Source organism: Coenobita brevimanus, chromosome 110 (assembly GCF_032717465.1).
Source record: "Coenobita brevimanus isolate Jiangsu-jjx chromosome 110, ASM3271746v2, whole genome shotgun sequence".
NCBI classification, from domain to species: domain Eukaryota; kingdom Metazoa; phylum Arthropoda; class Malacostraca; order Decapoda; family Coenobitidae; genus Coenobita; species Coenobita brevimanus.
Genome location: NC_137063.1, coordinates 41800687 through 41828255, shown reverse-complemented (window position 1 = coordinate 41828255; position 27569 = coordinate 41800687). Strand labels below are relative to the sequence as shown.

The 27569-nt window shown below is 42.9% G+C and overlaps 1 protein-coding gene across 1 annotated transcript in view; it reads left to right on the top strand.

Annotated features, from left to right (window-relative positions):
* The window catches only part of LOC145417372 (microtubule-associated serine/threonine-protein kinase 3-like), a 254880-nt gene that overhangs the window by 167479 nt on the left and 59832 nt on the right, over window positions 1–27569 (top strand). The window contains exon 3 of the mRNA XM_080286045.1: window positions 27357–27465. Coding sequence (XP_080142171.1) covers window positions 27357–27465 — 109 coding nt within the window. The remainder of the gene's footprint in view (window positions 1–27356; window positions 27466–27569) is intronic.

Here is a 27569-nt window from a genome sequence, read left to right as displayed (position 1 = left end):
GAGAGAGAATACCGTATGCTAACAACGAGGGACATCCTTATCCTAGGCTGAGACGCAGGGTGGTGGCCTAACACGACGCTTACAATGTCACCCTGATGGATCACTTCTCTCACTTACCTTCAGGCCAGTTTGTTTTTACGCTCTACCTCTTTAATTGCCAGACTCAGTGGATGCATTTAGTATTGTTGTTAGTGGTGGTGTAGCTCTTGGTGGTGGTAGGCTGGTAGTTGTTGGTGATTATCTTATTTTGATGTTTTGTTATTATTGTTGTTTGTGGTGGTGGTGGTGATGTTACTCTCTGCTGGTAATCCTGCTCAGTGGTTTTGGTTCTTGTGTGGCCTCTTCAGACCGGGGACGCCATTTTTCTGATATTTTTATCGTGGTATTCATATTTCATTCAACGTGGTGGAGGGGATAATGAAGACTTTGATGAAGACTAGCTCTCTCATTTAGCCGGGGTGTCTTTCGGGCATATACTCATTTGTTTGTAACAAAAATAAGAAAAAAATGCAACTTCGTATTGAAGGGGCTAATATTGCTTTCTTTCAGGAGGTGATCTTTTGTTTTTGTTTTTTCATGTAAATGATTATAATCGTGGAAGAAGTCTCGAGATGCAGTGTGCATGATGTTTGCGTCGCATAATTCAGTTATATACATATTTATTTGATAACAAGCCTAGTTAATTGAAATAAGCAAACGTGCCAAAAATTACAGGAAAACACTGACGGATAGAAATATAATTTGCTTGGATATCAATGTTCTGATGTTTCAAGTAATTGCATAGCACATAAAAGTTAATAAATCAGCAAAGAAAAAAAACTGTTAGAGCTCCTTAATTACTGAAATGACTTGTCAGAAAGTGTGCCCGGTTTATGTATCGGATGACAGGTGAAAATATCGAGGGAAAAACAAAAACTAATCAAGAAAATATTAATGGATGCTCCCCAAACGTGTCACTTGTCAAAAAAAAGAAAAAAAGTGTAGGGTGTATATATCGGATGACGGTGAAAATATCCGGGTTGTGTTGAGGTCAGTGAACGGGTTTGTCACTAACTCCGACTCGGGTAGTGGCTCAACGGCTAGCACCTGTCTGTTGCCATCCCACCTCCTCCCCAACCCCCGTTTACCTGTCTTATTGTATGGTAAAGGTGAAAGAGAGAGTGAGTTTGTACAACTTTTCCTATCTTATCTTTGTATTGACGGGATTTATTACTGTCTTTTCCATCCTCTTATCGTTGCTTATCTTCCTTTATCATTCACCCCAGGTAAGTTACACCAGTAGGCAAAGAGGCGTTCAGTTAACCCTTCAGGTGCTCTGGGTTTCCTTGAGATATGTAAAATTAGGTCGATAAGTGCGATAGCCAGTTAATCTTTAAAGGGTTAATGAACATGGGGATTCAATAGTACTGTAAAATGAAATGATGTGATATGCAGTGGTGTGAATACAAAGGGAGAGGGGCTTCGGGTGCGAGTACAAATGACCTGGTTGGGTAGATGGCCTGTAAACTGAAATGGATACGAAATGCAGTTGTGTGAATACAAAGGGAGGGAATACAAGGTTATGAATGTGAGTAAAAATGGCACGGTAGGCTGGATGGATATTGTTTAGTGCTGGGAGGTATAGGCGGATGTGACGTGAGTCTTTCCTTCCTTTATTCTGTTCCCACCCATTCATCTGTTTTTCTCCATCCTCTTCATTGTATTACCTACCCACTTTCCGTCCCTTCCTATCCCCTCCCTTCACTCTCCCCTCCCTTCCCTTCTCGTCCCATTCATTCTTTTCACTCTCCCTTCCCTTTCCTTCATTCCTTTCTACCTTCCTGTCTCCTCCTTTCACTCTCCCTTCCTATCTCCTCCTTTCATTCTCCCTTTCCTTCCTATCTCCTCCGTTCACTCTCCTTTCCCCTCCCTTCCTATCCATTCCTTTCACTCTCCCTTTTCTTCTCCTCTTCCCTTCTCCTCTTCCTTTCTCCTCCCCATCCCCTCCCCTTCCTTTTCTTATGTTTCCGTAATTTCCTTTGTCCTGTACAATATCTCATCTTTCCCTTTCGTTTCTTCTTCCTCTGTTCTCTTCCCTCTTCCCTTCCTCTATACCCTCCATTGCATTACTCCTTCCTTGCAATTATTTTCCCCTTCCCATTATCCATTCCTGTTCAGCTTCCTGTTTCCTACATTGACTTATCTTTTTCTTCTTTTCTCTATCTATCCGTTCTCTTTTCCCTTCTTTTCACTTCTCTTCCCTATCCCGCTCCATCCTTGTTTTTCTCGTCTTATTCCCTCCCCTTCCCTCCTCTCTTCTTTCCCTTTCCTCCACCGTACCCTGCATCCCTTCCATTATCCTCCATTCCGCCCCGATCCTTTTATGAATCATCGTCGCCAACAACCGGTTTATTTCGACTGGATTTGCATTTTTTCCTCGTCGTCTGGGTTCGCCTTCTGCATGCCTTCGCCCTCCTGGGAAACGCAAGGAAAAATGAAGGAGTTTGGAAATGTAAAAGAGAGTATTATTCGTCCGGAAAGAAAATTACGGAATGTAAGAAATTGTCAGCGTATGGATTATTCGTCCGGAAAGAGACTTAAGGAGTGTAGGAGATCGTCCGGTTTATCCCTTGATGCGAGGACGGATTTTTTTGATGCGTTTCTCTTTATCGTCACTCGGTTTTATTCAGGTCGGGAGGTTTAACTGGATGGGTTAGATATAACGATTATTCACAACAAATAGATTGCCCCCAAGCTGAATAAAATCATCTGGAGATAACAGTGATGATGAAATATAATACGTCACAGGGTTTCATGGGTTAAAGCGTCTGGAGGTAACTAAACCATAGTAAAAACAGGAGTCATTCTGTTTAAGCTTTATTATTACAGGAAGGACAAGGAAAGGAGAATGGAGAAACTTCCCATAACATCTATCCATCCTGCGAACCAATAATTTAGTACTAGTTACGAGAGACAGTTAATCGTAAGGGTGTGAGTCCGGGTTAAGGAGCGTAAAGGTTAGCGTTAAATATCATCCACATTCGTACGGGTTGAAACCGTAAGAACACTTTTTGCTCATCTTGTAAGAGGAGGTGAAGGTAAATGCGATATATACTTGTGCCGCCTATAATCGTCCAGCGTTGATTCACATAGTTAAGACCCATTCCTGCCGTAAGTTAGGTTGGTTATTGCAAGAAGGATAAGGAGGGGAGAGTGTAGAGTCTTGCCTTGTGTTGTCTTACAAAAATAAATCGTAGTTCGGGAGGGACTTTGATCATTAGGTTGTTTATGAAGCAAGGAACACACAAAGGAACGTCACTACATCTGCTAGTGCGGTTAGAAAGTGCAAAATGTGACCAAAAAAAAAAAAAGTCACCGTTCTCGAGATTATAAAACCGTTTGGATAAAATTGTCAAACATATACTAAACTAAGGAACGCAATAAGGAACATGAAGAAAATCCTGTGTCATGGGGTGGGAATCGAAATGAACACCGCTGCAGTCCTCTATCATCAAGGGAGATAAGGCAAGCGTCAAGTTTCTTCTGTCATCGTTTAGGAAAACCAGAAACGAACGTACAGAAAATAGCTTATTGTCGTATAGGGAACGAAATAGAACCCAGTCAAAATCACCTACCACCGTGAGAAAGATCGTATAAAAGCGAACTTTAGAAAATCATCCCTCAAATTGGGAGAGGTAGAGCGAACGTCAAGAAAATCCTGTGTATGATCCCTTAATAGATGGTAAGGGCGAAGGTAAAAGGACCTATTTAATTCTCGTTAAGACCCCCTTGAGGTAACGAGCGAAGTTGCAGCAAGTTTATGAGAGGGAGTTTGGGGCACTGGTGTCCGCTCGCCTGAATGTTAAGGCAGTTTGGTTGATGATGCCCATTCACTACCATAACTTTTTTTTTTTTTTTACAGCAGGTGTTTTTATTCTTCTTATATCCAGACGATTTTATTGATCTCAGAAGGGATTTTTAGAAGTTAGAGATATTAGTTAAAGCATTCACTAATCTTTTCACTGCGGGATCATTGAGATGTCTTCCTAAAATTGAATAATATAATCTAGCAATAAAAAATAATAAAATAGAATAAAACTGGTGTCATCGTACTGTAAGGGAGAGCAGGGTGAAGGGTTTTTGTGATAGGATAGATAATAGATAATTGAATGCGAATATTGATTGTGTACGACAAATATGTACCGGTAATCCGTTTAGCAACCTACTTCTTATGCGGAAAGTCAACAAATGGTGAAGGACCACACATTATATCCCTTCCAAAGAAAATCAAAGAGAAGGAAGCCAAAAGCAGTATCCATTCATTTGGAGATCTTGGGGTACATTGTGTTTGAAAGGCTGGAGGTCATAGGCAGGTAGAAAGAGCCAATAGTTGACCTTTTGTATCGCGCACTTGGGTGAACTGAGAATACCGGTTAACTCTTGCATTATTGAGTTGGACAGAAAAGGTGTGTGTGTGTGTGTGTGTGTGTGTGTGTGTGTGTGTGTGTGTGTGTGTGTGTGTGTTGACCAGGGTTGCCAGACGAGGTGCTAAAACTATCGGGGAATTGTTCTTAGACGCTGTAGAATGTGATAATGCGAAGGGAAGCTGATAAGAGTTGTGAGATAGCAGATTCTAAGTGCATATAGTTAGGATGTAAAAGTATGAGTGTGTTAGGATGTTTAGCAAGAGTTACCAAACATAGTCGTATCGTAATGGGAAAATGTAAATAATATAAGAAGATAGATGAAATATTGATAAGAGTTTGTGTTAAGTCTCTTAGAATGAGAGTGGTGACTGAAACCAGATGATAAGGTTAGTAGTTGTGATAAGGCGCGATAAGGATGTTTAAAGAGTGATAAGGAAGGTGACAGCTGTTGAAACTCCAAGAGGTGGCTGAATTAATAAAGGTACAGAGATGGTAGTCGAGAGTAGAAATTCGCTTAGAGAGAGAGAGAGAGAGAGAGAGAGAGAGAGAGAGAGAATGTGTAGATAGCTGTGGAATGAAAGCTCTGGAGGAACAGGTAACTCTTTACGTGTGGTAAGGTGTGGCAGGTGGTGGAGTGGCGGTGGGGTAGAGGTGGTCTGAAGGTGGCGACTGTGGTGATGGGGTGTGGTGGTGATTGTCGGTGTTATGTAGTGGTGGTTTGAGTTTGGTGATTGTGTGATTGTGGTAGTGATAATTTAGTTGATGTTGCAGTTATAGTGGGGTTTAACAGCTGTGATTGTGTTGGTGATGGCGGTGATGTAATTGCATTATGGTGTTGCTTCTGATGATGCAGAATATGTTGGTGATGGTATGAGTGTGATGAACAGGGTAGTGGTGATGTGATGTCCATAGTATACTCGTGATAATAATTGTCAGATGTGGTGATGCGGTAGTGACGGTTGGATGGTGTGGTGGTGATGTTACGAGTGTGATAAATTGATGATGATGGTGAGGGTACTTTTATTGTGGTACCGGTATTTTAGCTGTGGTGTGGTAATAATGTAGAGGTGTTTTTATGTTGGTTTGGTGATACTGTGATGTAGTGGTGTTATTGTGATGGTGGTGTGGTAGTGAGAGAGCCGGCTGTTGATGAAGTGGGTAGGCGGGTGGGTGGGCAGGTGGGTCTATCAACTGAGGAAGGTAGGTGAGTCATAGAGAAAGGTGCAGTAGCCACCCGTCTCACCTCGCCTGTGTGTGTGTGTGTGTGTGTGTGTGTGTGTGTGTGTGAGAGAGAGAGAGAGAGAGAAAGAGAGAGAGAGAGGGCGGGTGGATAGACATAGGTAGACGGGTGTGTATATAGGTAGGTAGGAGATAGGTAAGGATAGGAGCGGGGGCAGGCATATATTGTTGTTCAGGGAGATATACGAGGGTTGTGAGTGGTGGCAGCTACTTGTTATAACAGTTGCAAGCAGTTGGTGTCGTTACAAAAAGAAGAGATTTAGGGTTGTGAATGTACAGTTGCATTTTAGGAGGATTGGTGTTGACGGCTGTGGGATGCTAGTGGTGGTGTATATATTAGAAAAGATGTATCACAGCGTTATGAGTGTCTTGTGTGAAATGTAAGTAGAGGATTTGAGGAAACTCCCTGATGGTGTTGACAGCTAACTTCAGAGGATTTTAAGCAGACGAAGCTAAATTGTCCTAGGAGGGTGGGTAAGTCTGTCACCATTGACACCCTCGTGGTCAGTTAGCTTTAGTATTCATTTCAGCTAACGCCAGACGGTATGGTTCAGCTGCGAGTAAGTCTTAGGAGCCCAATAGTGTAAAGTTGTGATATTGTGGGTTGTAACCAGAAAGTAGTACCCCGCTCATGTATCGGATTAAAGTGAGTGTTGGTGTCGGTGGCGAATCACACTAAAAAAATCATATAATAATTCATTGTGTGACATTTATTACTGGTAGACATTATAAGAATTTGACACGTTGACATTTAACTTGAAAGCTGACAAATGACGAAGTTGAGTTATTTATTATGAATGATGAGGACTGACGTGAGCTGACAGTGAACAAGAAGCAGACACGAGCACGTAAACAGGGAGTTATTGGGTTTGTAAGAGTCCACGATGGCAAGGATGATAGGGACATTGAAGAGAGATTATGTGTGGGTTATTTGCAGCTGACGAGAGAGAGAGAGAGAGAGAGAGAGAGAGAGACTTGAATTAAGAAAGGACTAGTAGTGAATGAAAGCGACATGAAAGGGACTTGACAAGGAACAGTTCCATGTCAAAAATGAAACCTTGAAAATATTTACCTTCTTCTTTCCTTCACAACGATGACGCATTTGCTACCACCAGACTTAGGAGGATCTTGTGGACTGTAGAAGTTGGAGGCAGTCTCCGTAAATCCTTTCATTATTATGTATTATTGAACAATGAGTCTGATAACCACCTGTAGATTATGCTCAGATTTCAGGCTCTCACGGACTGACGGTGATGATAACTAGCTTGTGTATCATTGTCCTATCATTTCCCTCGTATGATATTAAGGTTGACATGCAAGGAATGAAAATGATCTACTCCTGACGTGTTGTTGAGGTGTGGGTTGAGGACGTGGCTGGACTGGGGAAGTGAGAGGGGGAAGGAAGGGCAAGGGAGAATGTGAGAAAAGGGGATGGGAAGAGGATGAGAGGAGAGTAGGGGGAGCGAGTGAGAGGAAAAGAAGGATAAAGGGAGGATGGGGTGAAGTTTAGTACAGGGAGGGGAATGAGAGAGGAAAGAACAAGAGGAGTTGGGGGAGAATGGTGGAGGAAGGGTTGCCTTACACCTATAAAAGAGATGTGAGTCATGTGCGAGCTGCCTTCTCTCTCTCTCTCTCTCTCTCTCTCTCTCTCTCACACACACACACACACACACACACACACACACACACACACACACACACACACACACACACACACACACACACACACACACACACACACACACACACACACACACACACACACACACACACACACACACACACACACACACACACACACACACACACACACACACACACACACACACACACACACACACACACACACACACACACACACACACACACACACACACACACACACACACACACACACACACACACACACACACACACACACACACACACACACACACACACACACACACACACACACACACACACACACACACACACACACACACACACACACACACACACACACACACACACACACACACACACACACACACACACACACACACACACACACACACACACACACACACACACTCTTTCTCCTGTTTTCTTTTCATCTCTTTCTGCTTGTGGAGGCATGAAAAGACATTTGCATTTCTGCACAGAGCTGAAGTACCTCCTTTGTATGTGTCAGGTGAGAGAGAGAGAGAGAGAGAGGTACCGTACATGTTTGCGAGGATGTTGAAAGTGAGAGAGAAGTTTGTTACTTGCAGCAAAGGTGTGTGTGTGTGTGTGTGTGTAAGAAGGGAGGGATGGAGGGCAGTGGGTTAGAGGAGGCGAAGGTTAAGCAGTTTTATGTCCATGTAAGTCAGTGTAGTTGTCATAAATTGTGATATGTTTACGTTTTGTACTCGCAAGGTGACGAAAACACGGCCAGTAAGCCCCGGCATAGTTAGAGACAGGTGTGAGTGGGTAGGAGGCCAGAATGCAGGTGCTAATTAGGTTAAGGGGGTTAAACATCCGTCCAAGATTGGCTAACATCCTCCCTTCACCCCATCCAATCTTTATTTTCTCTTATTAAGGTAATCGCAGTGCCTTCTTAGCTTTTATTTATTTACTTATTTCGCTCTACGTTGGTTACCGTACTCGCAAGGTTTTCTGACTTTCATTGTTTAAATGTTATTTTATCGCCTCCCTTTTGAGCTGCTTACTCGTTGCTTTTTCCTCTTCCTCTCTAACTATTCTCCTTTCTCGGCTCTTCCTGTCAATTTTCTTTATGCTCCTTCCTCTATCCTCCATTCTTTCTCATCCTCTATTTCTCCGTTCTTCTTCTCGTTCCTTTTTTTAGTCTCACCTCATTTTCTTTGTTTCCCTTACCCTCTGCATGTTTTGTCCCTTTCTCTCCTCTCCTTTCCTTTCCTTTCCTATCGTACGGTCTTACTATGCACATCCTATTCCTTCTCCCTGCATTTTCACTCTCTTCATTCTTTCGCTCTTCTTTCGCGGTTTCCTCTGAGCTTACTTTCAGTTCAGTGTTATCACTCATTTTCTTGAAGGTCTTATTCCTCTTCTATTCTGGTTCCGTCCTTATCCCTTTATTCGCAGTCTCATCCTTCTCCTGCCCTTCCTTTCATTATTCTCTTTCATCCTTCTTTTCTTCAGTCCCCCCCCCCTCTCTCTCATTCATTACCATTCACCCAGCCTTCCTTTCATTCTCCTTCCCTGTCATCAGAGAAGTATTCATTACCCGCTTGTCATCCTTCTTACAAAACTTCACGGCAAGGCAATTATCACCTCGCCCTTGTTCGGGTATTTGACCGCTCCTTGTTTCGCGTTCCAGGTCACGGCTGTAGTTATGGCCCCTTAATAGCTATGGTTATAATGTCAGGAATGGTGATGATGGTGCTGGTGATAATAATACGGTAAAGAGAGAGAGAGAGAGAGAGAGAGAGAGAGAGAGAGAGAGAGAGTCCTAGGTTTGTTTTGAGTTTTGTAAGGATGTTGATAGAAAAAGTATGTGACGTATGCAAGTGTGTGTGTGTGTGTGTGTGTGTGTGTGTGTTTAAGGGGGACGGTGGCGTTGTTAATTAAAACTCGTCGGTAAAATGCTTTGAAAAGTATTTAATGAGAACTGTTTAATGGACTGTTAGTTATTAATTGGTTGTATAAGGGTTTTTAACAGTATTAATAGCTTTATATTTGCTCTGTATCATATTTACGTTTTCTTATTGCTCATTATTGTCAAAAAAACTCCACCTCTTCTTCATATAGTATCCATTCCCACTACCCTTTCCCATCCCTTCTTCGTGATTCTCTACCTCCCTGTGTCTTTCATCCTTTTCCACTCTATCCTCACCTCCATTCTTCCCTCCACCTTCCCCAGTCTCTCCTCCCCCCCCCCTCTTCTCCTCTTCATCACAGCGTATTCCTCCTTTTCTTGCTCTGGCTACCACCCATTACGTCTACTCCTTCCACCTTCTCTCCTCATTAGTCCGTTCCTCCTCTTTTGTTCTCTCCCTCCATTATCCACCTTCTCCCGTTTTCCCTTCACACTTATTTGACCCCTCTCTCTTCTCTTCTCTTCTTTGTCCGTCATTTTTCATCTCTATCACCGTCCCTCTTGTCATCTTCTCTCCTCCTCCTCTTCCCTCCACTCCTCGTCTCACATCACCCTCTCCCCCACCTCCCACTCCTCCCCCACCCACTTTATCCCTCCTCCCTGCACCACAACCCACAACCCTTCACCACAACACCCTCTCCCCATCTAAGGTGAGGTGTCAGGTTGCCAGACGGATGCTGTTCAACCTGTTACCAGTTCCATTCCCATATTACACCACCATCACCTGAGCACACCACAGCTACACCACTTATAACCACAACTACAGTCATTCCAAACCACATCGTTGCCATAATTACGAGACATAATCCCCACAATTACTTATCATCCACCATATCAGTCACTGTCACCGTCATGGCATAGATCAACCTTACACCATCCATTAAATTGCCACAACCACAGCCATTTCTCTCATTCCGCTTCCACCTTCTTATAGCCATCACAACCACAATAGCAATCGGCACTTCAGCGTCACTCATTACCAGCCACCCACCCAGGATCACCAGCTCCACAGAACAGATCACACCCATTACCATTATACCACCACCACCACAGTACCAATCGCGAGCACATCATCATTACCCAACTACCTGACCACCACAACCGCAGTATCAGTCACTATCACCCGGCTACCACCAGCACTACCACCACAACCACAGTAACTGTCACCAGCACAACAACCACAATACCTACCGCTATCACCCAGGCACCACCACAACCACCACAACAATACCTATCGCCATTACCACAACTCTGGCCAGTGCAGAAGTGAAGTGGATCTTGGTCTAGACTAGCTACAAGAACCAGCCCACTCAAGTAATTACCTCAACCTATACTGTACACATGCCGAAATTGGAGAGAGAGAGAGAGAGAGAGAGAGAGAGAGAGAGAGCGTGGGGGTTGTGGGGTGGGGAGGAGTAGAAAGGTGAGGAGGGCGGTAGGATGGAGGAAGAAGGGGTAGAGTACAGAGAAAGGAGAAGAGAGGAAGGATAACCGAAAAAAGAGAGAGAGAAAATGAAGGAAGGAGGAGAAGGGGGACGTAGACCAGAGCGAATGAAATATCAGCATCAGGGTTGGTTAGGTGAAAGAGAAAAGGGGTGGAGAGAGAGAGAGAGAGAGAGTAGTAAATGGGTGGTTTGGATTAATTGGGGAGTTGGAGAATGATGATGGGGAGACGAAAGTGGTCAGGTTTCCGTTCTTAACAAGCGTAATTAAAGGAGAGTGGTTAAGAGGAGGAGGAGGAGAGAGAGAGGGGGGGGGAGGGAGGGAGGGAGTGAGAGAGAGAGGTGGGGGCTATCAGTGCCTTGATATGGATGAAAGAAAAAAAAAAATAGAGAAAGCAATAAAGGCAAAGGTAGAGGAAGCCGATGAAAAACAAAATGTAAGCTAGATAGAGAAAAACGAGATGAACGATATATGTGCGACGGAGAAAAAGAGAAAAGATATGGAAAAGGGAAGATTACAAGGGAAGCGAGAGAGCCACACGAAGAGCGACAGCGATAGAAATAGAGCCAAGATGGACGACCACCGGCGTTCACCACCTCCCCACATACGCTGTATTTACCTTATACCGTACCCACTTTTACTTATATATTCACTTACATTCACTAGCTGCTCTGAGTATTTCCATGTCCATTACGTATAGTAGTGCTGTGTTTTTTTCCTGATGATTCGTACCGTACGTATTCATCAGGATTTTGGTTAGATCTTAGCAGAATTAACTTTTTTTTTTTTTTCCCCCTCCAACAGATAACCTTGGTACGGGCCCAGAGTCCTTCTGTTATCTGTACCACCCATGTACTCTTATGAACATATATTTTACTTCCATGTACACACACTCAGAAAAGTATAATTACAGGGGGGTCCGATGAGTTCTAGGCTGAACAATCCAGCTGTCTCGGTAGGGTTGGAGGAAGGCTGTTATCCAACGTTTCATTCGTGGTGTCAGTTTGTATCGCGCAGGTGTAACGATACATTTTTTAGTGTGTGTACATACTGATATATATCACCCCTTGCTTGAAAATGTTTACCTTTACAGTGTTATTAGTACGTCTTGATATATAGCTGGTCATATATAAAAAGGACTGTTTAATAACCATATATATTTCAACTAGATTTACGTACTCATGTACAGTCACCCTTTGCACGTGCCATTATACCTCTGCGTTAGAGTTAGATTTATAGCAACACGGTACATTAAGTTGACTGATTAATAAGCACATAAATATTTCGAGTAGACTTGCATACCCATATTCATTCATGAGTAGTGATCCCTCGGGACCCAGACAGCAACCAACAGCATCCTAATATCAGCCAACATATATAGCCTGCATAATTTTTTTTTTTTTTTTTTTTTTTTTTTTTTTTTTTTTTTAATGCGAGGAAGAAGGAACCAAAGGCCATGAGCCCGCAGTAACAGTTCCCTCCAAGAGAAAAACAAAATACAATAGAGAGCCAAATTCAAGATCCGATCATTTTGAGATGCCTGGACACACTGCGTTTGAAAGACTGGAGATCATAGGCAGGAGGAAATACAGACAGAGGGAGACAGTTCCAGAGCTGACCTGTTGCATGAATGAAAGACTGGGAGTAACGGTTAACTCTTGCATTAGAGAGTTGGACAGAAAAGGGATGAGAGTTTGCTGCCAGACGGGTGCTACGCGCCCGTCGTAGAGGTGGAGGAATGCAAGCAGACAGTTCAGAGGAGCAGTGACCATTAAAGTAGCGATAGAAAAGAGATAAAGACATGCAGACATTATAATACTTAATATTCACTTACATAATATTGCGCTTTTTTTTCACATGTCACTAGGATACATATATGTGGTACTTAACGCTGCATGCATTCATACATACCCTTCTTACATGAGTACCTGTTTAGGCTACACATAGGTACACTCATACGTACGTCGTTTGCATGCATAACTACGTGTACCCTACACACACACACACACACACACACACACACACACACACCTTCACTTGTGAGTGCCATTCACGTGACCCTCTGTCTGTCTCTTAACCCCATATTACCTCCCCTCTCCCCCTGGACACCTTCCCATTCATCCCACACCACCATTACTCCCCATTCTTTCCTCACACACACACACACACACACACACACACACACACACACACACACACACACACACACACACACACACACACACACACACACACACACACACACACACACACACACACACACGGGGAGGACATGCATATTCACATGGGTATAAAGTGAGAGGGCCGACGTTGTGTGTGTGTGTGTGTGTGTGTGTGTGTGTGTGTGTGTGTGTGTGTGTGTGTGAGAGAGAGAGAGAGAGAGAGAGAGAGAATCATTAGCATCTTTAAAAAAAATTCTCAGTGCCATAAGTACAGTAACATACTATATATTTCATACTAGCTAGATATTTCTCAAAACTTCTATTTATCCTAAGACTAGCCTCTGGTACTGAAGGGGTTACGTGGGGGAAAGGATAAAGCATAAAGTGAGAAAGGGAAATGTATGTTTTTATATTTTTTTACCTGACTACATACGATTTTATTCAGGTGTAGAGGGGCTTGTGGTAGTGAAGGGGTTAGTGTAGGTACTGATGTGGGTAGAGGGCGCCGTCCTTGGTAGCTCTCTCAGTAATTACCTGTCTGCTCTCTCTCTCTCTCTCTCTCTCTCTCTCTCTCTCTCTCTCTCTCTCTCTCTCTCTCTCTCACCTTTAGCCTTCCCTGCGGACTCCACCCCCTCCTGTTTTTCTTTTTTTTTTCTTTTTTTTTAAATGCCTGGCCTCACCCTCTGTACGTGACACACCCCTATCTTCTCCCTTATCTCCCCTCTCCCTCTCATATCTCACCTCTCCGTTTCCTTTGTCTCCCCCTCTCTCGCTTGCCATTTCCCCTTCACCGTCCTCACCTCTTCTGTACTTCTCCCCTTCCCCCCATCCAGTTCCTAATCCCTCTCACTCTGTATTGCTCCTCTTCATCCATCGATTTCTCCACCTTTCTCCCTGCCTTCATCGTTTGCCTCCATCTTCTCCTCCTCGCCGATTCTCTCTTTTCACTTTCTCCTCTCCGTTCCCTCTCACCCTGTCTCCCATTCCTGTCACAGTCTCATTCATACTTTCCTTTTTTTCTCTTCCACATCTCTCCCACGTCTTCCCTCATTCAATCTGTTGTCTTTTACCCTGCTCTCCTCCCTTCTCCTCACCCTTCCTCTCCTCTCCACTCCTTTCCTCTCCTCTTCCCTCCTCTCCCCTCCTCCCTTCATCTGCAATCGGTCCACCTTTACATATGTTAGTGTGAGAGTGGTTTGTAGTATAGGTGGAGGCAGTGGTATATGAGAGAGAGAGAGAGAGAGAGAGAGAGAGAGAGAGAGCATGATTGGTCTGCATGTTCCTGTATTAATGTATGTAGATGTATTCCAAGTCAGGGAGAAATTGTGCTTGTGAATATATTGTGGACATCCCATGCCTCAATGATGTATATACACAGCCTTCATTATCTCTTACATACAGCCAAGGTTGCGTACAGAAAACGAACGTGCAACAGAAAACTGGTAGTGTGTTAACAAGTACGGGAACACGACAGGGATGAAAGTGTAGGCTGGATAGAGGAATTATTATTATTATTATTATTATTATTTATCATTATTGTTTTTATTATTATTGTTGTTGATGGTAATCTTATTCTTGTGTTTTCGTGTGAACCTTCCATTCTCAACTTTTTCAGTATGATAACCCCATACATTCTTTTTCGACGGACGATTTTATTCAGTTTGTGGTTGGTTTATTGACAGTGCGTTAATAATAATAATAATAATAATAGAAATGATGATGAAAAATTATGTAATTGTATTTTACTAATAATACAAAAATGCAGATGCCGTAATGTTCCCGGATATCAAACCATTTTCCATAATTTCCAAGGACAAGATAAGCAGGTTCTCGGCCACAAAAACAAGAAATTATCGACAAGAACATGAACAGTAACTCAGGTGAAGAGAAGTTTATCAACAGTTTTTGTGTTCACCTTCAAGTTTTATACATAACTTCGATTTGCCACGCACCGGAGAGAGGGAGAGAGAGAGGGGGGGGGGGACGAAGTGTGGAGAGTAGGGGAGAGAACTGTGAGAGGTGAGGGAGGGAAAGGGAGGGAATGAAATGGAAGAGCAGTGGAACAAAGAGACGAGAAAAGGAGAGAAAATTAATGATATATGTAGGCTAAGTGATGGTAGAGGGAGTGGGGAGAAGGGAAGGAAGAGATGAGAAAGGAAGAGCTAAGGGGGAAGGAATGAACTGGGAGGGGAGAGGAACGAAGAGAAGAGAAAGGAAAGGAAATGGGGAGGGGGAAAGAGGGAGGGAGAGGTCATGTTACGTCTGTCAGGTCCATAGGGAAGGCCATCTCACCAACCCTTTACCTCTTAAATATATATATAGATACGTAGGCAGCATGGAATAGATAGATAGATAGATTAGTAGGTAGATATATAAGCAGGTAAATAGACTGCACTTTACAAACATTTGGGCCGTAGGTAGGTTGGTCGGTGGTGGTAGGTTAACTTACTGCAAAGATGATAGATGGATGAATGGATAATGAGTTAGTTGATTGATCGGTGGAATGCATAGTCAGGAATAGAGAGAGAGAGGAATTTCCAACATCGACAACAGATTGAGAGCAGTGTCACCAGTCCAAATAAATGCGGTCAGTGCTTTAATCTCTCTCTCTCTCTCTCTCACACACACACACACACACACACACACACACACACACACACACAAAGTTAAAGACTCACCATTTCCTTCATTACAATACCCCAGTTGCTAATTATAGGAAATCAAGCACGTCAAACACCCCTAATTACTTGCCTTCCTCTAATTGCTTTACCCGCCAAACACAGGGGTCTTTACCGTGCAAATATCAACGGGTCCACCCAGAAGCTCGGGGGTGTGAGTGGGGGTGGGGGGATTGCCAAGGTTGAAGTGTTTGTGTTCGTGAGCAGCTTCGATCACATCATGCACAGTTCCTCGTTTTCTTTTTTACTCGTCTTTTTTTCTGTGTAGGGTTTACTCGTACACATTATTTTTTTTTTTACTGGTTTACCTGTACTTATCTTTTTTTACTGGTTTTTATTTTTATGCTTCATTTGTGCACTTTTTTCTTTACTGATTTATTCGCACCTGTTTTTTTTTCGGTACTGAGGTGTGGTGGACATTGGGGAGTGGATGTTCATGACGCACGTTTATGTATTTACTCTTCTCATTTTTCTTGTGCCTTTTGATGATTTATGTGAATTACGTCGATACTTACACAAGTAGGTGATTAACAAGAGGGGTTGGTGGTCAGGTGTGAGTTCAGTCCAAGGTTGGGTCAAGGAATAAAGTTATAAAAATTTCCTTAAGACAGACATTACTGGTCTCCTGCAGAACTCGTCGACGTCTCATAAAACACCCTTGATAACACCATGACACCATTTTTGATTGAGACAGCCTTGAAAGATACATATGAATAGTGGGTATTAGCGCCGACGTGGTTACATGTGAAGGTCTGTTGCGTGTAGGATTGGTGGGTCTTTACGAACCTCATTCCAGGTGTATGACCAGAGTCGAACACATAATATGGATGAGGGAGAGGAGGCATGGTTGCTCATTTCTCACATTTTTATTCATGTGGTATTTTGCGTGGCTTACGTGCCGGTACGTGAGGTGTTTGGTCACTTGACTGATATGATTTTTTTTTTATAATGCCTTTCCGTTCATATCTTTTCAAGTTTTTACCATTACATTATTTCATTTTATACGTGATTTCAGCTTAACATTTGTACTTATATACTAATCTTAATTATCTGATAGGGTACGTGTTTTTCTTGACTTTTTTGTTCCCTTTTCATTGCCCTTCGTTATTTACTACATTATTCAGTTTATATTTTTTCGTACTCCTCTGATTTGTCTAGAGGTTAGCTAATCTATTAAGGATGATGATATTTTTTTCTCTTTTTGATACCGCTAAACGATTTTATTCAACTTCAGAGACTGGTCCTTCGTTGTTAATAGAGGTTTGACACATCTCCGTTGATACGTTAGCCGCCAGATGTTTCCCCCAGTGGTGAGGAAAAGTATGTGGTTTTAGAGCAAAAACTATTCATCTTTTTTTTTTTTTTTTTTTATGGCTCACTCTTTTTATTAATCATTCTATCCTCGTCTCTTACCTCAGAATTTATTTTACAGTTGACCTCGCACTTATTTTCATTATTTTTCTGTCTTACTTATTTTCTTCCACTTGCTTTACTTATTTCATATATATAGCCGATAGACATTTGTCTCACATTTCATACTCTTCTTGATTTTCTTAAATTCTTGTTTTTATTTCGCTAAAGTACTCGATAACCTCTCTCTCTCTCTCTCTCTCTCTCTCTCTCTCTCTCTCTCTCTCTCTCTCTCTCTCTCTCTCTCTCTCTCTCTCTCTCACACACACACACACACACACACACACACACACACACACACACACACACACACACACAAAACCTACTCTCCCATTCACAATTTCCAGTACCCTCCAGCCATTCACCCATTAAGGCCACTTGTACCACCGCACTCGCACGCACACAACACACTTTCACTCACAGGTCACGCACACACGTGTACACACACATGCCACTGAGTCGACTGTATAATATAACGTGTGAATGGAGTGTGAAGGGGAACATGAATTGCTAACTGTGTGTGTTCTTGTTCACTGAGTTTGCTTATTTATTCATGGGTTATTCATTATAAAGTCAGGGTTATTTATTGTTTATTCGCTAGTTGTTCACTATAAAAATAGGATATATATATATATATATATATATATATATATATATATATATATATATATATATATATATATATATATGAGAGAGAGAGAGAGTTATGTAACAGTTATCAGAACATAACTACCGGTATGTGTCCTTCACGGGTAAATATATCTTCAGATCATTGTGTATTCACAGGAAGTAGTACTGTATGCATATTCAAGGATTTTTCTCAGAATCGATATTTTCTTTTTTCTTTTCACAGGCTATTCACAGAAATACTATTTGTCACTGGATTGATTGCAGTCCCTAGCACTCCTTCGTGACTAGTACGATATACTAGTGTCACTAAATCTTTTGTTACAATTCTACATTCAGGAAGCGGAGAGAAGAATTTAAGGCTGGGTTAAAGTAAATAGAACATAGTTAGTTTTATTCAGCAGGTAAGCCATTCCCGCCAAGTTGCATGCATTACATGAACGTTTGTATGACATGTTTTATGGATTATTTACAGTACGTTTGTGACCTACTGGGTATTGTTTTTCGCAGATGTTTGGAAGCTGACTCAAGTAATGGGTTATTGGGGATATTTATGGCAAACTGAATGGATACTGTTAGCCGCCAAGTATTGAGTGAAGTTTTCCTATTAATCTCGTCAGTGCAGGGACCCTCCAGGCTAAACAACACTGTGTAGCGGTATCTAGAATAATGATCAAAATCGCCCTAGTACGTAAGAGGCGAATAGGTTACTGATTTTGCTGTGTTTCCGTGTTCCGTAGGTATTATCCCTAATTATACGTCAATTACCGCTACAGGCTATTGAGAAAAAAGGGCTATTAGTGAAAGTGGGTCAGTAGAGTGGGGTACTGGTATTCATGTAACTTGTATTTTGTCTGTTCCCACACGCCCTAGTACATTTCAGCACCAATCCCCCCCCCCCCCATTTACTCCACTTTATTGATCACTTGTATCTCTCTCTCTCTCTCTCTCTCTCACACACACACACACACACACACACACACACACACACACACACACTGTACCTACTCTTAACGACAAATGGAGAGTGTCATCTATTTTCTTCAGTAGGAAGAATGAGGTCACCCCCAGTTGCTTGTGATTTGTAGCCCAGATCTTTTTCAAGTTGCCCTCTGTCCTCGATGATGGATTGGGGCACAGCTGGCTAGAGGTGGGGGATGGAAGGAGGGGGAGGGGTGTATGAGATGGACGAAAGAGGGTGAAATAATGGAGAGGGTGGGGGCATGGGGGTAGGGAGGAAAAGGATGAGATAGAGAAAAAGAGAGTGAAATAGAGAATGTGCATTAATGTGTATGTGTGAGGTAAGGTGATGAGGGGAATGAGAGGGGATTATGGGATGGAGGAAAGACAGTGAAATAATGTGTGTGTGTGTGTGCGCGCGCAATGAGGTTTTGACGGTGAGTTTAAATAGACATTGTAAAAGAGGTCTGATAACGATAGTAAGATTAAATGGGTGTACAGAAGGTAGGGATGCAGGGAAAGATAATGAGAGAGAGAGAGAGAGAATTTAAAAGTGTCGAAATACCAGAGAGGCTGGTTGACACGAAAGACCCATTATTTTCATCTGGGTGTAAATCAGTCACACGTTCCAAAACTCCCAGTCACGTAAAAGTTTTGCCCAGTTAAATCCACCCTCCCTCCCCCACATTTCCTGCTCTACGCATGGACGTGATTTATTCTCCTCGTTACGGTACATTTCCTCTTATCTGAGTAAAACAACATGACACTAATTTAATGAGAAAGTTTTCATCGTTGTGGAAAAAAAAATCAGGGTTTATTATTATTATTATTATTATTATTATTACGGTATAGGAAGATTGAGCTAGCCTTATGTACCAAAGCCAGATGTCCGCAAAGGAGTGTGAGTCAGAGTGAGTCAGACCAAGAGGGTAGTGATCTTTGACAGTGTGTTGGCACCATCATACTCACAGTACCAGCACGGAGAGGAGAAAACAGAAGAAGTGGAGAGAATCTGCCATGTGAAGTTGGAAAAATGGAAGATAAAACTGGAATGAAGAGTACGGAAAGAGCAAGGATAGGTGATAAACAGGGAGAGGAGAAACTTGTTTAATATGAAGTAGGCGAAGGCAAGATGAAAGAGAAAAGTGAATAAGGAGAAGAATGAGTAGAGAGAAGTAGGATAGGAAGAAAACAGAGAGCAAAATTATGTAGCTGGACAGGAATAAAGGATGATGGAGAGAAGAAAATCGAGAAGAGGAAAGAGCACGAATGAGGATGGAGAAAGAAAAACAAGAGGAGGAAAAGCAGAAGATTAAGTTGTATAAATAATGAGGGGAAACATTACGGATAGCCGATGATGAACAGAAAGTAGTGTAAAGAGAGGGAGTAGGAGCAGGGAGAGAAAGAAGGAAAGAGGAGGAGGAGGAGAAGTAGGTGAACAAAGAACAAATATATACAGGTTTCCTCAGAAAGCATGCAGCCATAGGAATTTGGGTACGCGTGATTTGTGGGAAATATTTAGGCGAAGAGAAGCAAGGAATAGAGGAGACGGAGGAGTGTCAAGGAGTAGAGGACGAGGAAAAGAAAGAAGTGAAAAGGGAGTTGGAGAAGAAGAGACGATGCAGTGTATTTCAGTCATGGACAGGAGGAGGAGAACGACGAGGAAAAGAATGAAGGTAAGATAAGGAGGAGCTTTGAGTAGAAAAGGAGACGGAGAATCAAAGAGATGATGTAGTGTAGGAGGGAGAGCAATATGAATGAAGGAAAAGTGATGTGGTGATAGTTATGGTGAATTTGGTGGTGTAGGCGGTGAAAGTGAATAGTGAAAATGGTATTGCTGGAGACTACAGTAATAGTGCTTGTGAAAAGGGTAGTGTCGGAGATAGCAGTGATAGTGAGAATGGTACTGTTGGTGATAGTGACAGTAATAGTAGTGATACTGGTCGTTAAAGTGGCGATGCTGGTTGTAAACGATCTGGGTCAAGCATCCGAAAATTTAACGAGATACGTATAAGGAAAAGGTCTGACCATTTGAGACGAGGGTGAATGATGGGGGTTAGGTTAAGCTAGGTGAAGGGAAGCCATTTGCTTTCATGTTGACGCTGTTTACAAGGCGACCGCGTTTTGCACATGTAGGCTATTTGTGAGCTCATAAATCTTACCAGTTTGGCTGCATTAGATGTGGACGTTGCTTTACTTTGCGGACAGGTCAATGGAACCATGAAGCTGTCGTGTTAAGAAAGAAGTTCTGAAGGAAAACTCACATATGTTTAAGCCAGCGCGCGCGCGAGCACACACACACACACACACACACACACACACACACACACACACACACACACACACACACACACACACACACACACACACACACACACACACACACACACACACACACACACACACACACACACACACACACAGAATCGTAGTGTTCCCAAAGTACGTGCTGTGCTGTTTACTCTCCGTTATTGGATTCTCTTGGAGCGTAATGGCCATCACAGTGAAGGACGGTATTGCTTATTGTATTTTGAGAACCAGGAATTTAATTTGACGTCAGAGTATTTTTTAAAATATTTTCACTTGTTTTTAGTGGTACATTATACTCGTATTTTGAAGGTTTTGTTTTTCCAGTAGGTAGAATCTTATTATTTTTAAACGTTTGGGAGTTTGAGATTTTTCTTGAATTAAATTTGAAGATTCGGGTTTACTGGCTGGCAGGTGGACTGGATTTTAAAAAATAGTTTTTTAAGGAAGATATAGTTGCATTCGAGTCCATTCTTATAATATGATTTTAAGCCTTCGTTACCTTGAGGAGCTGACTGTATGGGAGAGAGAGAATGCAACAAGACGAAGTGGGAGGTTCCTTGATACAGTGGTATGTGCCTTCTCCTCCTACCCCACCTCTCTCTCTCTCTCTCTCTCTCTCTCTCTCTCGTTGCGGGTAGCCACTCAACCATGGCCAATTGACCGTACAGACCGTATTTTTGCCTGGAGAGTTGGTATGCCCGGGGTAGGACCACTTCACGCCAGGGCGCAGATGTACGGCGCAGATAAGAGATGTAGTTGAGAGAGACAGGAAGAAGAAGAAGAGGAGGAGGAGGAGACGAGGGAGGTTAGATGAGTTCAGTCCGATTACTTTTTTTTTTTTTTTTTTAAGGGGATTTTATTCGGTTTAGGTGTTATGTTTGGAACTGCAGGGTATAACCTTCAATAACCCTTCAGTACGGTATTAGACAACTTTTTGTGGCTGAATAAGGGAGATTAATGGTGTCCTGATTAACGTAGAAAATATACGTCCCCTGAATGAAGATGTAACTTACTGACTACATGAGAGTTATTGGGGTAGACTAATTTTTTCATAATCCTCCTCTACAGTACGATCTGCAGTTTCGTTTTACATCCTAGTCCCTAATTTTATTTATACTAGGAGAGGTGTGAGGTGTAGGGAGGATAGAGGCATGATTAAAATGTGGAGAGAGAGGAGAGTTGGTGTATTTAGAGATTTCGAGATATGGAGGAAATGTAAGATAGTGAATGTATAGATAACGAAAGACAGACTGGGTTTATTCTTCGAGATTGTGAGATGTTACAGACTTAATAATGGTAAAATTTAGGATAAGAATAACATAACAGCCCCCTCTATCACTACAACTCTACTCAGTCTCATAGCTGGTCAACTCTATCCCTGTTTTTCTTCAAGACCATTCTTTCTAAAAAAAGCTTCCACCTCTCACAGCCCCTCCGCACCTCTCACAACCCTTCCACATCTTTCACAGTCCTTCCATACCTTTCACAACCCCTCCACACCTTTCACAACCCTCCTACACCTTTCACAACCCTCCTACACCTTTCACAACCCTCCTACACCTTTCACAAGTCTCCCACACCTTTCACAGTCCATCCACAGCATTCATAACTCTCCCACACCTTTTACAATTCTCCCACACCTTTCACAGCCCTCCTACATCCCTCCCAACTCTCCCACACCTTTCACAGTCCTTCCACACCTTTCACAACCCTCTCACACTTTTCACAGTCCATCCACACCTTTCACAACCCATCTACACCTTTCACAACTCTCCCACACTATTCACAGTCCTTCCACACCTTTCTCCCCGCAGTCCCATCTTTCATAGTCTCCCCTTCCCCTCGTCACCTCTCAATATCGCCCCCTATAACCAAGGCCCCCCTGTGCTAATGAGGGCAGGTAAACTCCGTGCAGGTAGCGAGGTCCTTCCCCGTTCCACTGTTTCCCCATCACCTTGACTCTCACGTGAATTTCCGTCATGGTTAACCAGTGACGGAAGTACTTAGCGGTTTCTTTTTCTCTCCTCTCCTCTCTCCCTCTCCTCTCCTCTCTCCCTCTCCTCTCCTCTCCTCTCTCTTTTCCTCTTCCTCTCCTCTCTCTCTCTCTCTCTCTCTCTCTCTCTCTCTCTCTCTCTCACACACACACACACACACACACACACACACACACACACACACACACACACACACACACCAGCAGTTTGCTCAGTAATTAGTGGTCAGTAATTTGGTTATCGAGGGCAGGGGAAGGTCAGTACGGTATGCATGGGGAGTGCTGGGGCGGGTTCTCCTATTGTTTTCTTTTTATTTATTTTACTTTATTTTTTAACTTCACACGTACATTTTCTCGTGAAGTTGTAAGGTCCCGGGGATGACTTTTTTGGGGGTATATGTCTTAGTTTCTTTTTCTTTTTTTCTTTTCTTTTTTGTGTATTTGTGTCTTAGCGTACAGTCAGTGTTTTTGTTCTTGTGTATTGTTCACGGCCATTGCAAGTCACTCTGTCTGCTGAACTGTCATGCCGTGTATATTTTGTTTTCCTTGTGCAGTTTCTTTGGGAATCTTAACCATTGAATACCGATATCTGTGTAAGAAAGTATTATAACATTGTCTTTTCATTCAAGATAGATATACTTAGGATCGGAAATGGTCAGTGAGAAAATATCTATTCGGGAAATGAAACTGGGAGATGAGCAGAAGAGCAGATGTATTATAAGACTTTTAGGAACTATGAAATTAAGAACCGAAGAAGGAAAAGAAATGAGCTAAGAAGACTAACGAAAAATGAAATACTGAACAAAGAATGACGCTGTATATGGAATAAGGGAAAGTGGAAATTAAGAAGAGAGGAGGAGGGAAGAAGAATGAAATGAAAGAAAATATATATATATGAAACAGTGAAAAATAATGCTGTAAGACGTTGGAAATGAAGTAAGATAAAGTGGAAATGAGGAAGGAAGGACGGAAACTTAAGAATATATATTGAACGAGGTCTGTATAGAAGCAGTTACGATGTGCGTGATCTGCGACATGATCCACCACGTGTTCACCCCCGTGGTGCCGTCCTCCATATCACACAGCCTTCAGTTTGGCGTCAAGCTGAGACCCAAAGCTTGTGGACGCTATAAGGGCTATAAGGTAAGGAGGGATGGGCGGTGGGTCTTAGGGCCGTATTGTTTAAGTGACCTTGGAGATTTCACAGCACCACTTCCTTAGCGATTTGTTTTGCACATTCAGCTTAACATTCAGTTGTATATTATTTCTATGGTTTTAATTTTGAATACCAAAGAGTATTGAGGTGTAATGCGCAGAGTAAATCGGAAAGGAAGAGATGTTGCAAAATCTCCAGTGCACTGTAGAATACGACCCTCATTGCAGTTTCCTTGGCTTCCCAGTGCCTTATTAATATAGTCCTCATCTAGTGCTTTCTTTGTTAAAAATCCCACCTTTTGTTGATTTTTGCTTTACTAGTCCTCTCGTCCGTGGGTACTCCATTTTTCATTAATTTGGTTCCCTGTCCTCCTTTATATGCTATTTCCCCCACTTTCTTGCCACCGTTATGACTTGTTGCCAAATCTTGCTCCCTCCTCTGTTGAATCTACCTCCCCTTCTGTTTCTCTTGTTAGTTGAAGGTGATTTTTATATGGTTTGTTCATATCGTATGCTTTCATATTTCTGGATTCACCCTGCTGTATTTACTAGTGGAAAGTAAAGTTCGGATAAGTATAGATAGTGTTCGTATATCATGGTGCTGTATATTTTGTATGCCAGTGTTTTTATGTTCATGACTATTTGAACGATATTCCCGTACAGTTTACCATGTGATATGTCCGCGTATGTATTATTTCGACCAAAACTTCGCCCACACTTTCCTGCCGCCTATGGCTATGAATGACGTTATATGAAATATTTGTACAGTACGTGATTCAAATACGAACACACCACAGAAGACGATGAGAAGGAAGAATGCCCTCTGACGTTGAGGGAGGAATGAGAAAAATGAATGGACAAAATACTAGTAGGGAATTGTTGGCGAACTTTTGCTCGTGATGGTAGCCCCTGCTTGTGAGCAGCGAATGTGCCTTTCCGCAACACGTGGCGCAGTAGGTTGGTGATGACAGATGTGAGTTGACGCGGGACGATGTGATTGTTGTTTGGTGGTTGTTACAACGCGAGGTGACCAGGCGCCGTAACCAGGGTCCACTTGTTTGCTGGACCGTGAGCGTAACAACATGGTGTCGGCGACGAGGTGTGCGCGTCCTTATAATCCCCCCCCCCCCCTTTCCATACCCTCTGCTACTGACGCCCCACCCTCACAGGCCCTACATGGCGCGGCGCCCCCCCTTACGGTGATGGTGGTGGGTGGCCGGCCTTCCCCGGCACCCGTCCCCGTGCTGGGGCCCCCGCCCGTCCGCGCCTACTGCATGGGGGGCTCCTGGCACCACTACCACACCCAACAACCCAGCTCCACCCCCGCCACGCCCATGGCCGCCCACACGCCCACCCTGCCGCACGGGCCCTCACCTCTGGTCCGCTCAGGGTCGGTGCCGGGCGAGGCGGCGGGCGTGGCGGGAGAAGCAGACGACCACTTGCCGCCCCTGCGCTCTCCCCGCGCGGCGGACCCTGAATCTCCGCTGGCCGGGGGCGGAGGCGGTAGGGGTATGTCGCGTTCTGTGTCTGACTCCACCCTGCGGCAGGCAGCATCACGCGCCGCGCTCCATCTTCCCCTCCCCGTCACCTCACTCATGCACTTCAAGGTACACCACAACCCACTTGACCTTCACCACTTGATCTACTCATGCGCCACCAGCATTAGTGCAATTACCATTTTTTCGTTGACATAGGACACTTCGTAGCACTGCTACCTCAGCGATTTATTTTGCACATCACACCATTTTCATCCTCTGCTACGTTAGTGTGGCAGAATACTGTGTGTGGATGTTAAAAACATACAAATGTAAGAGACTGGCGCGATGGTGATATGCATAATAAATCGACAAATAAAAATGTGCCACAAATTCTCCAGGGCCAGCCAGAAAACGACCCAGCTCTCAAAGACTCAGACGTGCGGAGGTGGATTGTACAAAAAAAGTATGGATGAAAAGAGGAAGAGCGAACAGTTCCCAAGAGGTCATTACTGTAGTGGTAGTAAACGCTGGGTGGTGAAGGCTGGCAAGGAGAGCTGAGTGAGGTGTTTACAGTGGGTGCACCGGCTGGGAGGTCGCTCAATGAGGCTACAGCGTTGTCTTATGTACATGTGTAGAATATAGGTCTCATGAAGCACCTGAGGGTGGGGATCGTAGAGAAAGCTGTAGGGGAAGTCAGGCAGCAGTGTTAAGCATAACCACATAAGTTGTAGTAATGATCTGGATTGTGTGCCGAGACGAAATTCTCCGTTATTTCATTAATTTTCAGAGATTTTTGGTACACTTTAAAATACACAATTTTTAGTAAGTTTTATCTTGGTACAGTATTACTGATATACCGATGTGTATCATAAATGCCAGTGAATTGCTAAACTTGTACAAGACAATATCCACAAGGTCCAGTAGAGTATGTTACTTAAATAATTTATTACCTCTGCCATCGAAGCTGGAAGAGATCATGTATTCATCTATGTTAATCTGTTTATTTGTGCACACGATATCTCCAAAAGTTCTGAATGAACTTCTGTGAAATTTTGTGGAAGGGTGGGCCATGGGCCAAGAAAGAATTTGTTAAATTTTAGGGCGGATCGGGATCCACATCCCGTACAGTATGTATAAGAGTTGTCAGTGAATTTTAATGAAATTTTGTGGAAGGGTGGGCCATGAGGCCAAGAAAGAATTGGTTAAATTTGGGGTCGGATCAGGATCCTATGTATCCCACACAATACCTCCAAAAGTTCTCAATGAATTTCTGTAAGATTTTGTGGAAGAGCAGGCCATGGCTCAACGGACAATTAAAGTATGGGGGTGGATCCGGATCCTATGTATTCCACACAATATCTCCATGGATCCGGATCATTTTTAATGGCAGTGGCATTATGCGTTCTCTGTGTGCTTTTTAGTTGGACGGTGTTTATATATAGTTTTGGTGGTAGTTATACCAGTGCTGTACGGTCCAAAATGCCTGTAAGTACATCATACTCTATTGTGGTAGGTCTGTGTACAGTACAGTACAGCACAGTGTTGTCCAAGTATCAGAGTAACCACTGTAATTTCTTGCTTAGCTCTCCTAAATGCCTGAACAAGAATACTAGTTCCTATTCAAGAATCAGCCTGTTTAAAGGTAATACAAGCTGTTGGAGCAGACTGTTGATAAATAGCAATTGGAAGTCACATTAATGCTAGGCTGTACTGTATATTTTATATTGAAAACATTCATTAGATTCATATTCTCCCATTTTAGGTTGTAGATTGTACAAGTATTTGATGTTTACCATATTTTTGACAGACTACTCTGAATTAAAAATTAATATTAATCATAATAAACAAGACTTCTGTATATTCTTTGTTTTACTTATATATTTATTTGTGGTTACAGAAGGAGCTGAGTCTGGTGCGTCGGGGGAACCGGGTGCCGGGTCAGAGGAAGAGCTTCATTGCTACCACCTCACCCACCCTCCCACGATGTCACTCCCCCCTCAGCCAGAGTGAGTCAAATGGTTTTTAGCATCAGCCACACAACTAGTCAACTCTGTTCTTAATCACATTTTGTGCTCATGAAAAGGGTTACGCAGAATCTGAATCTCGTATC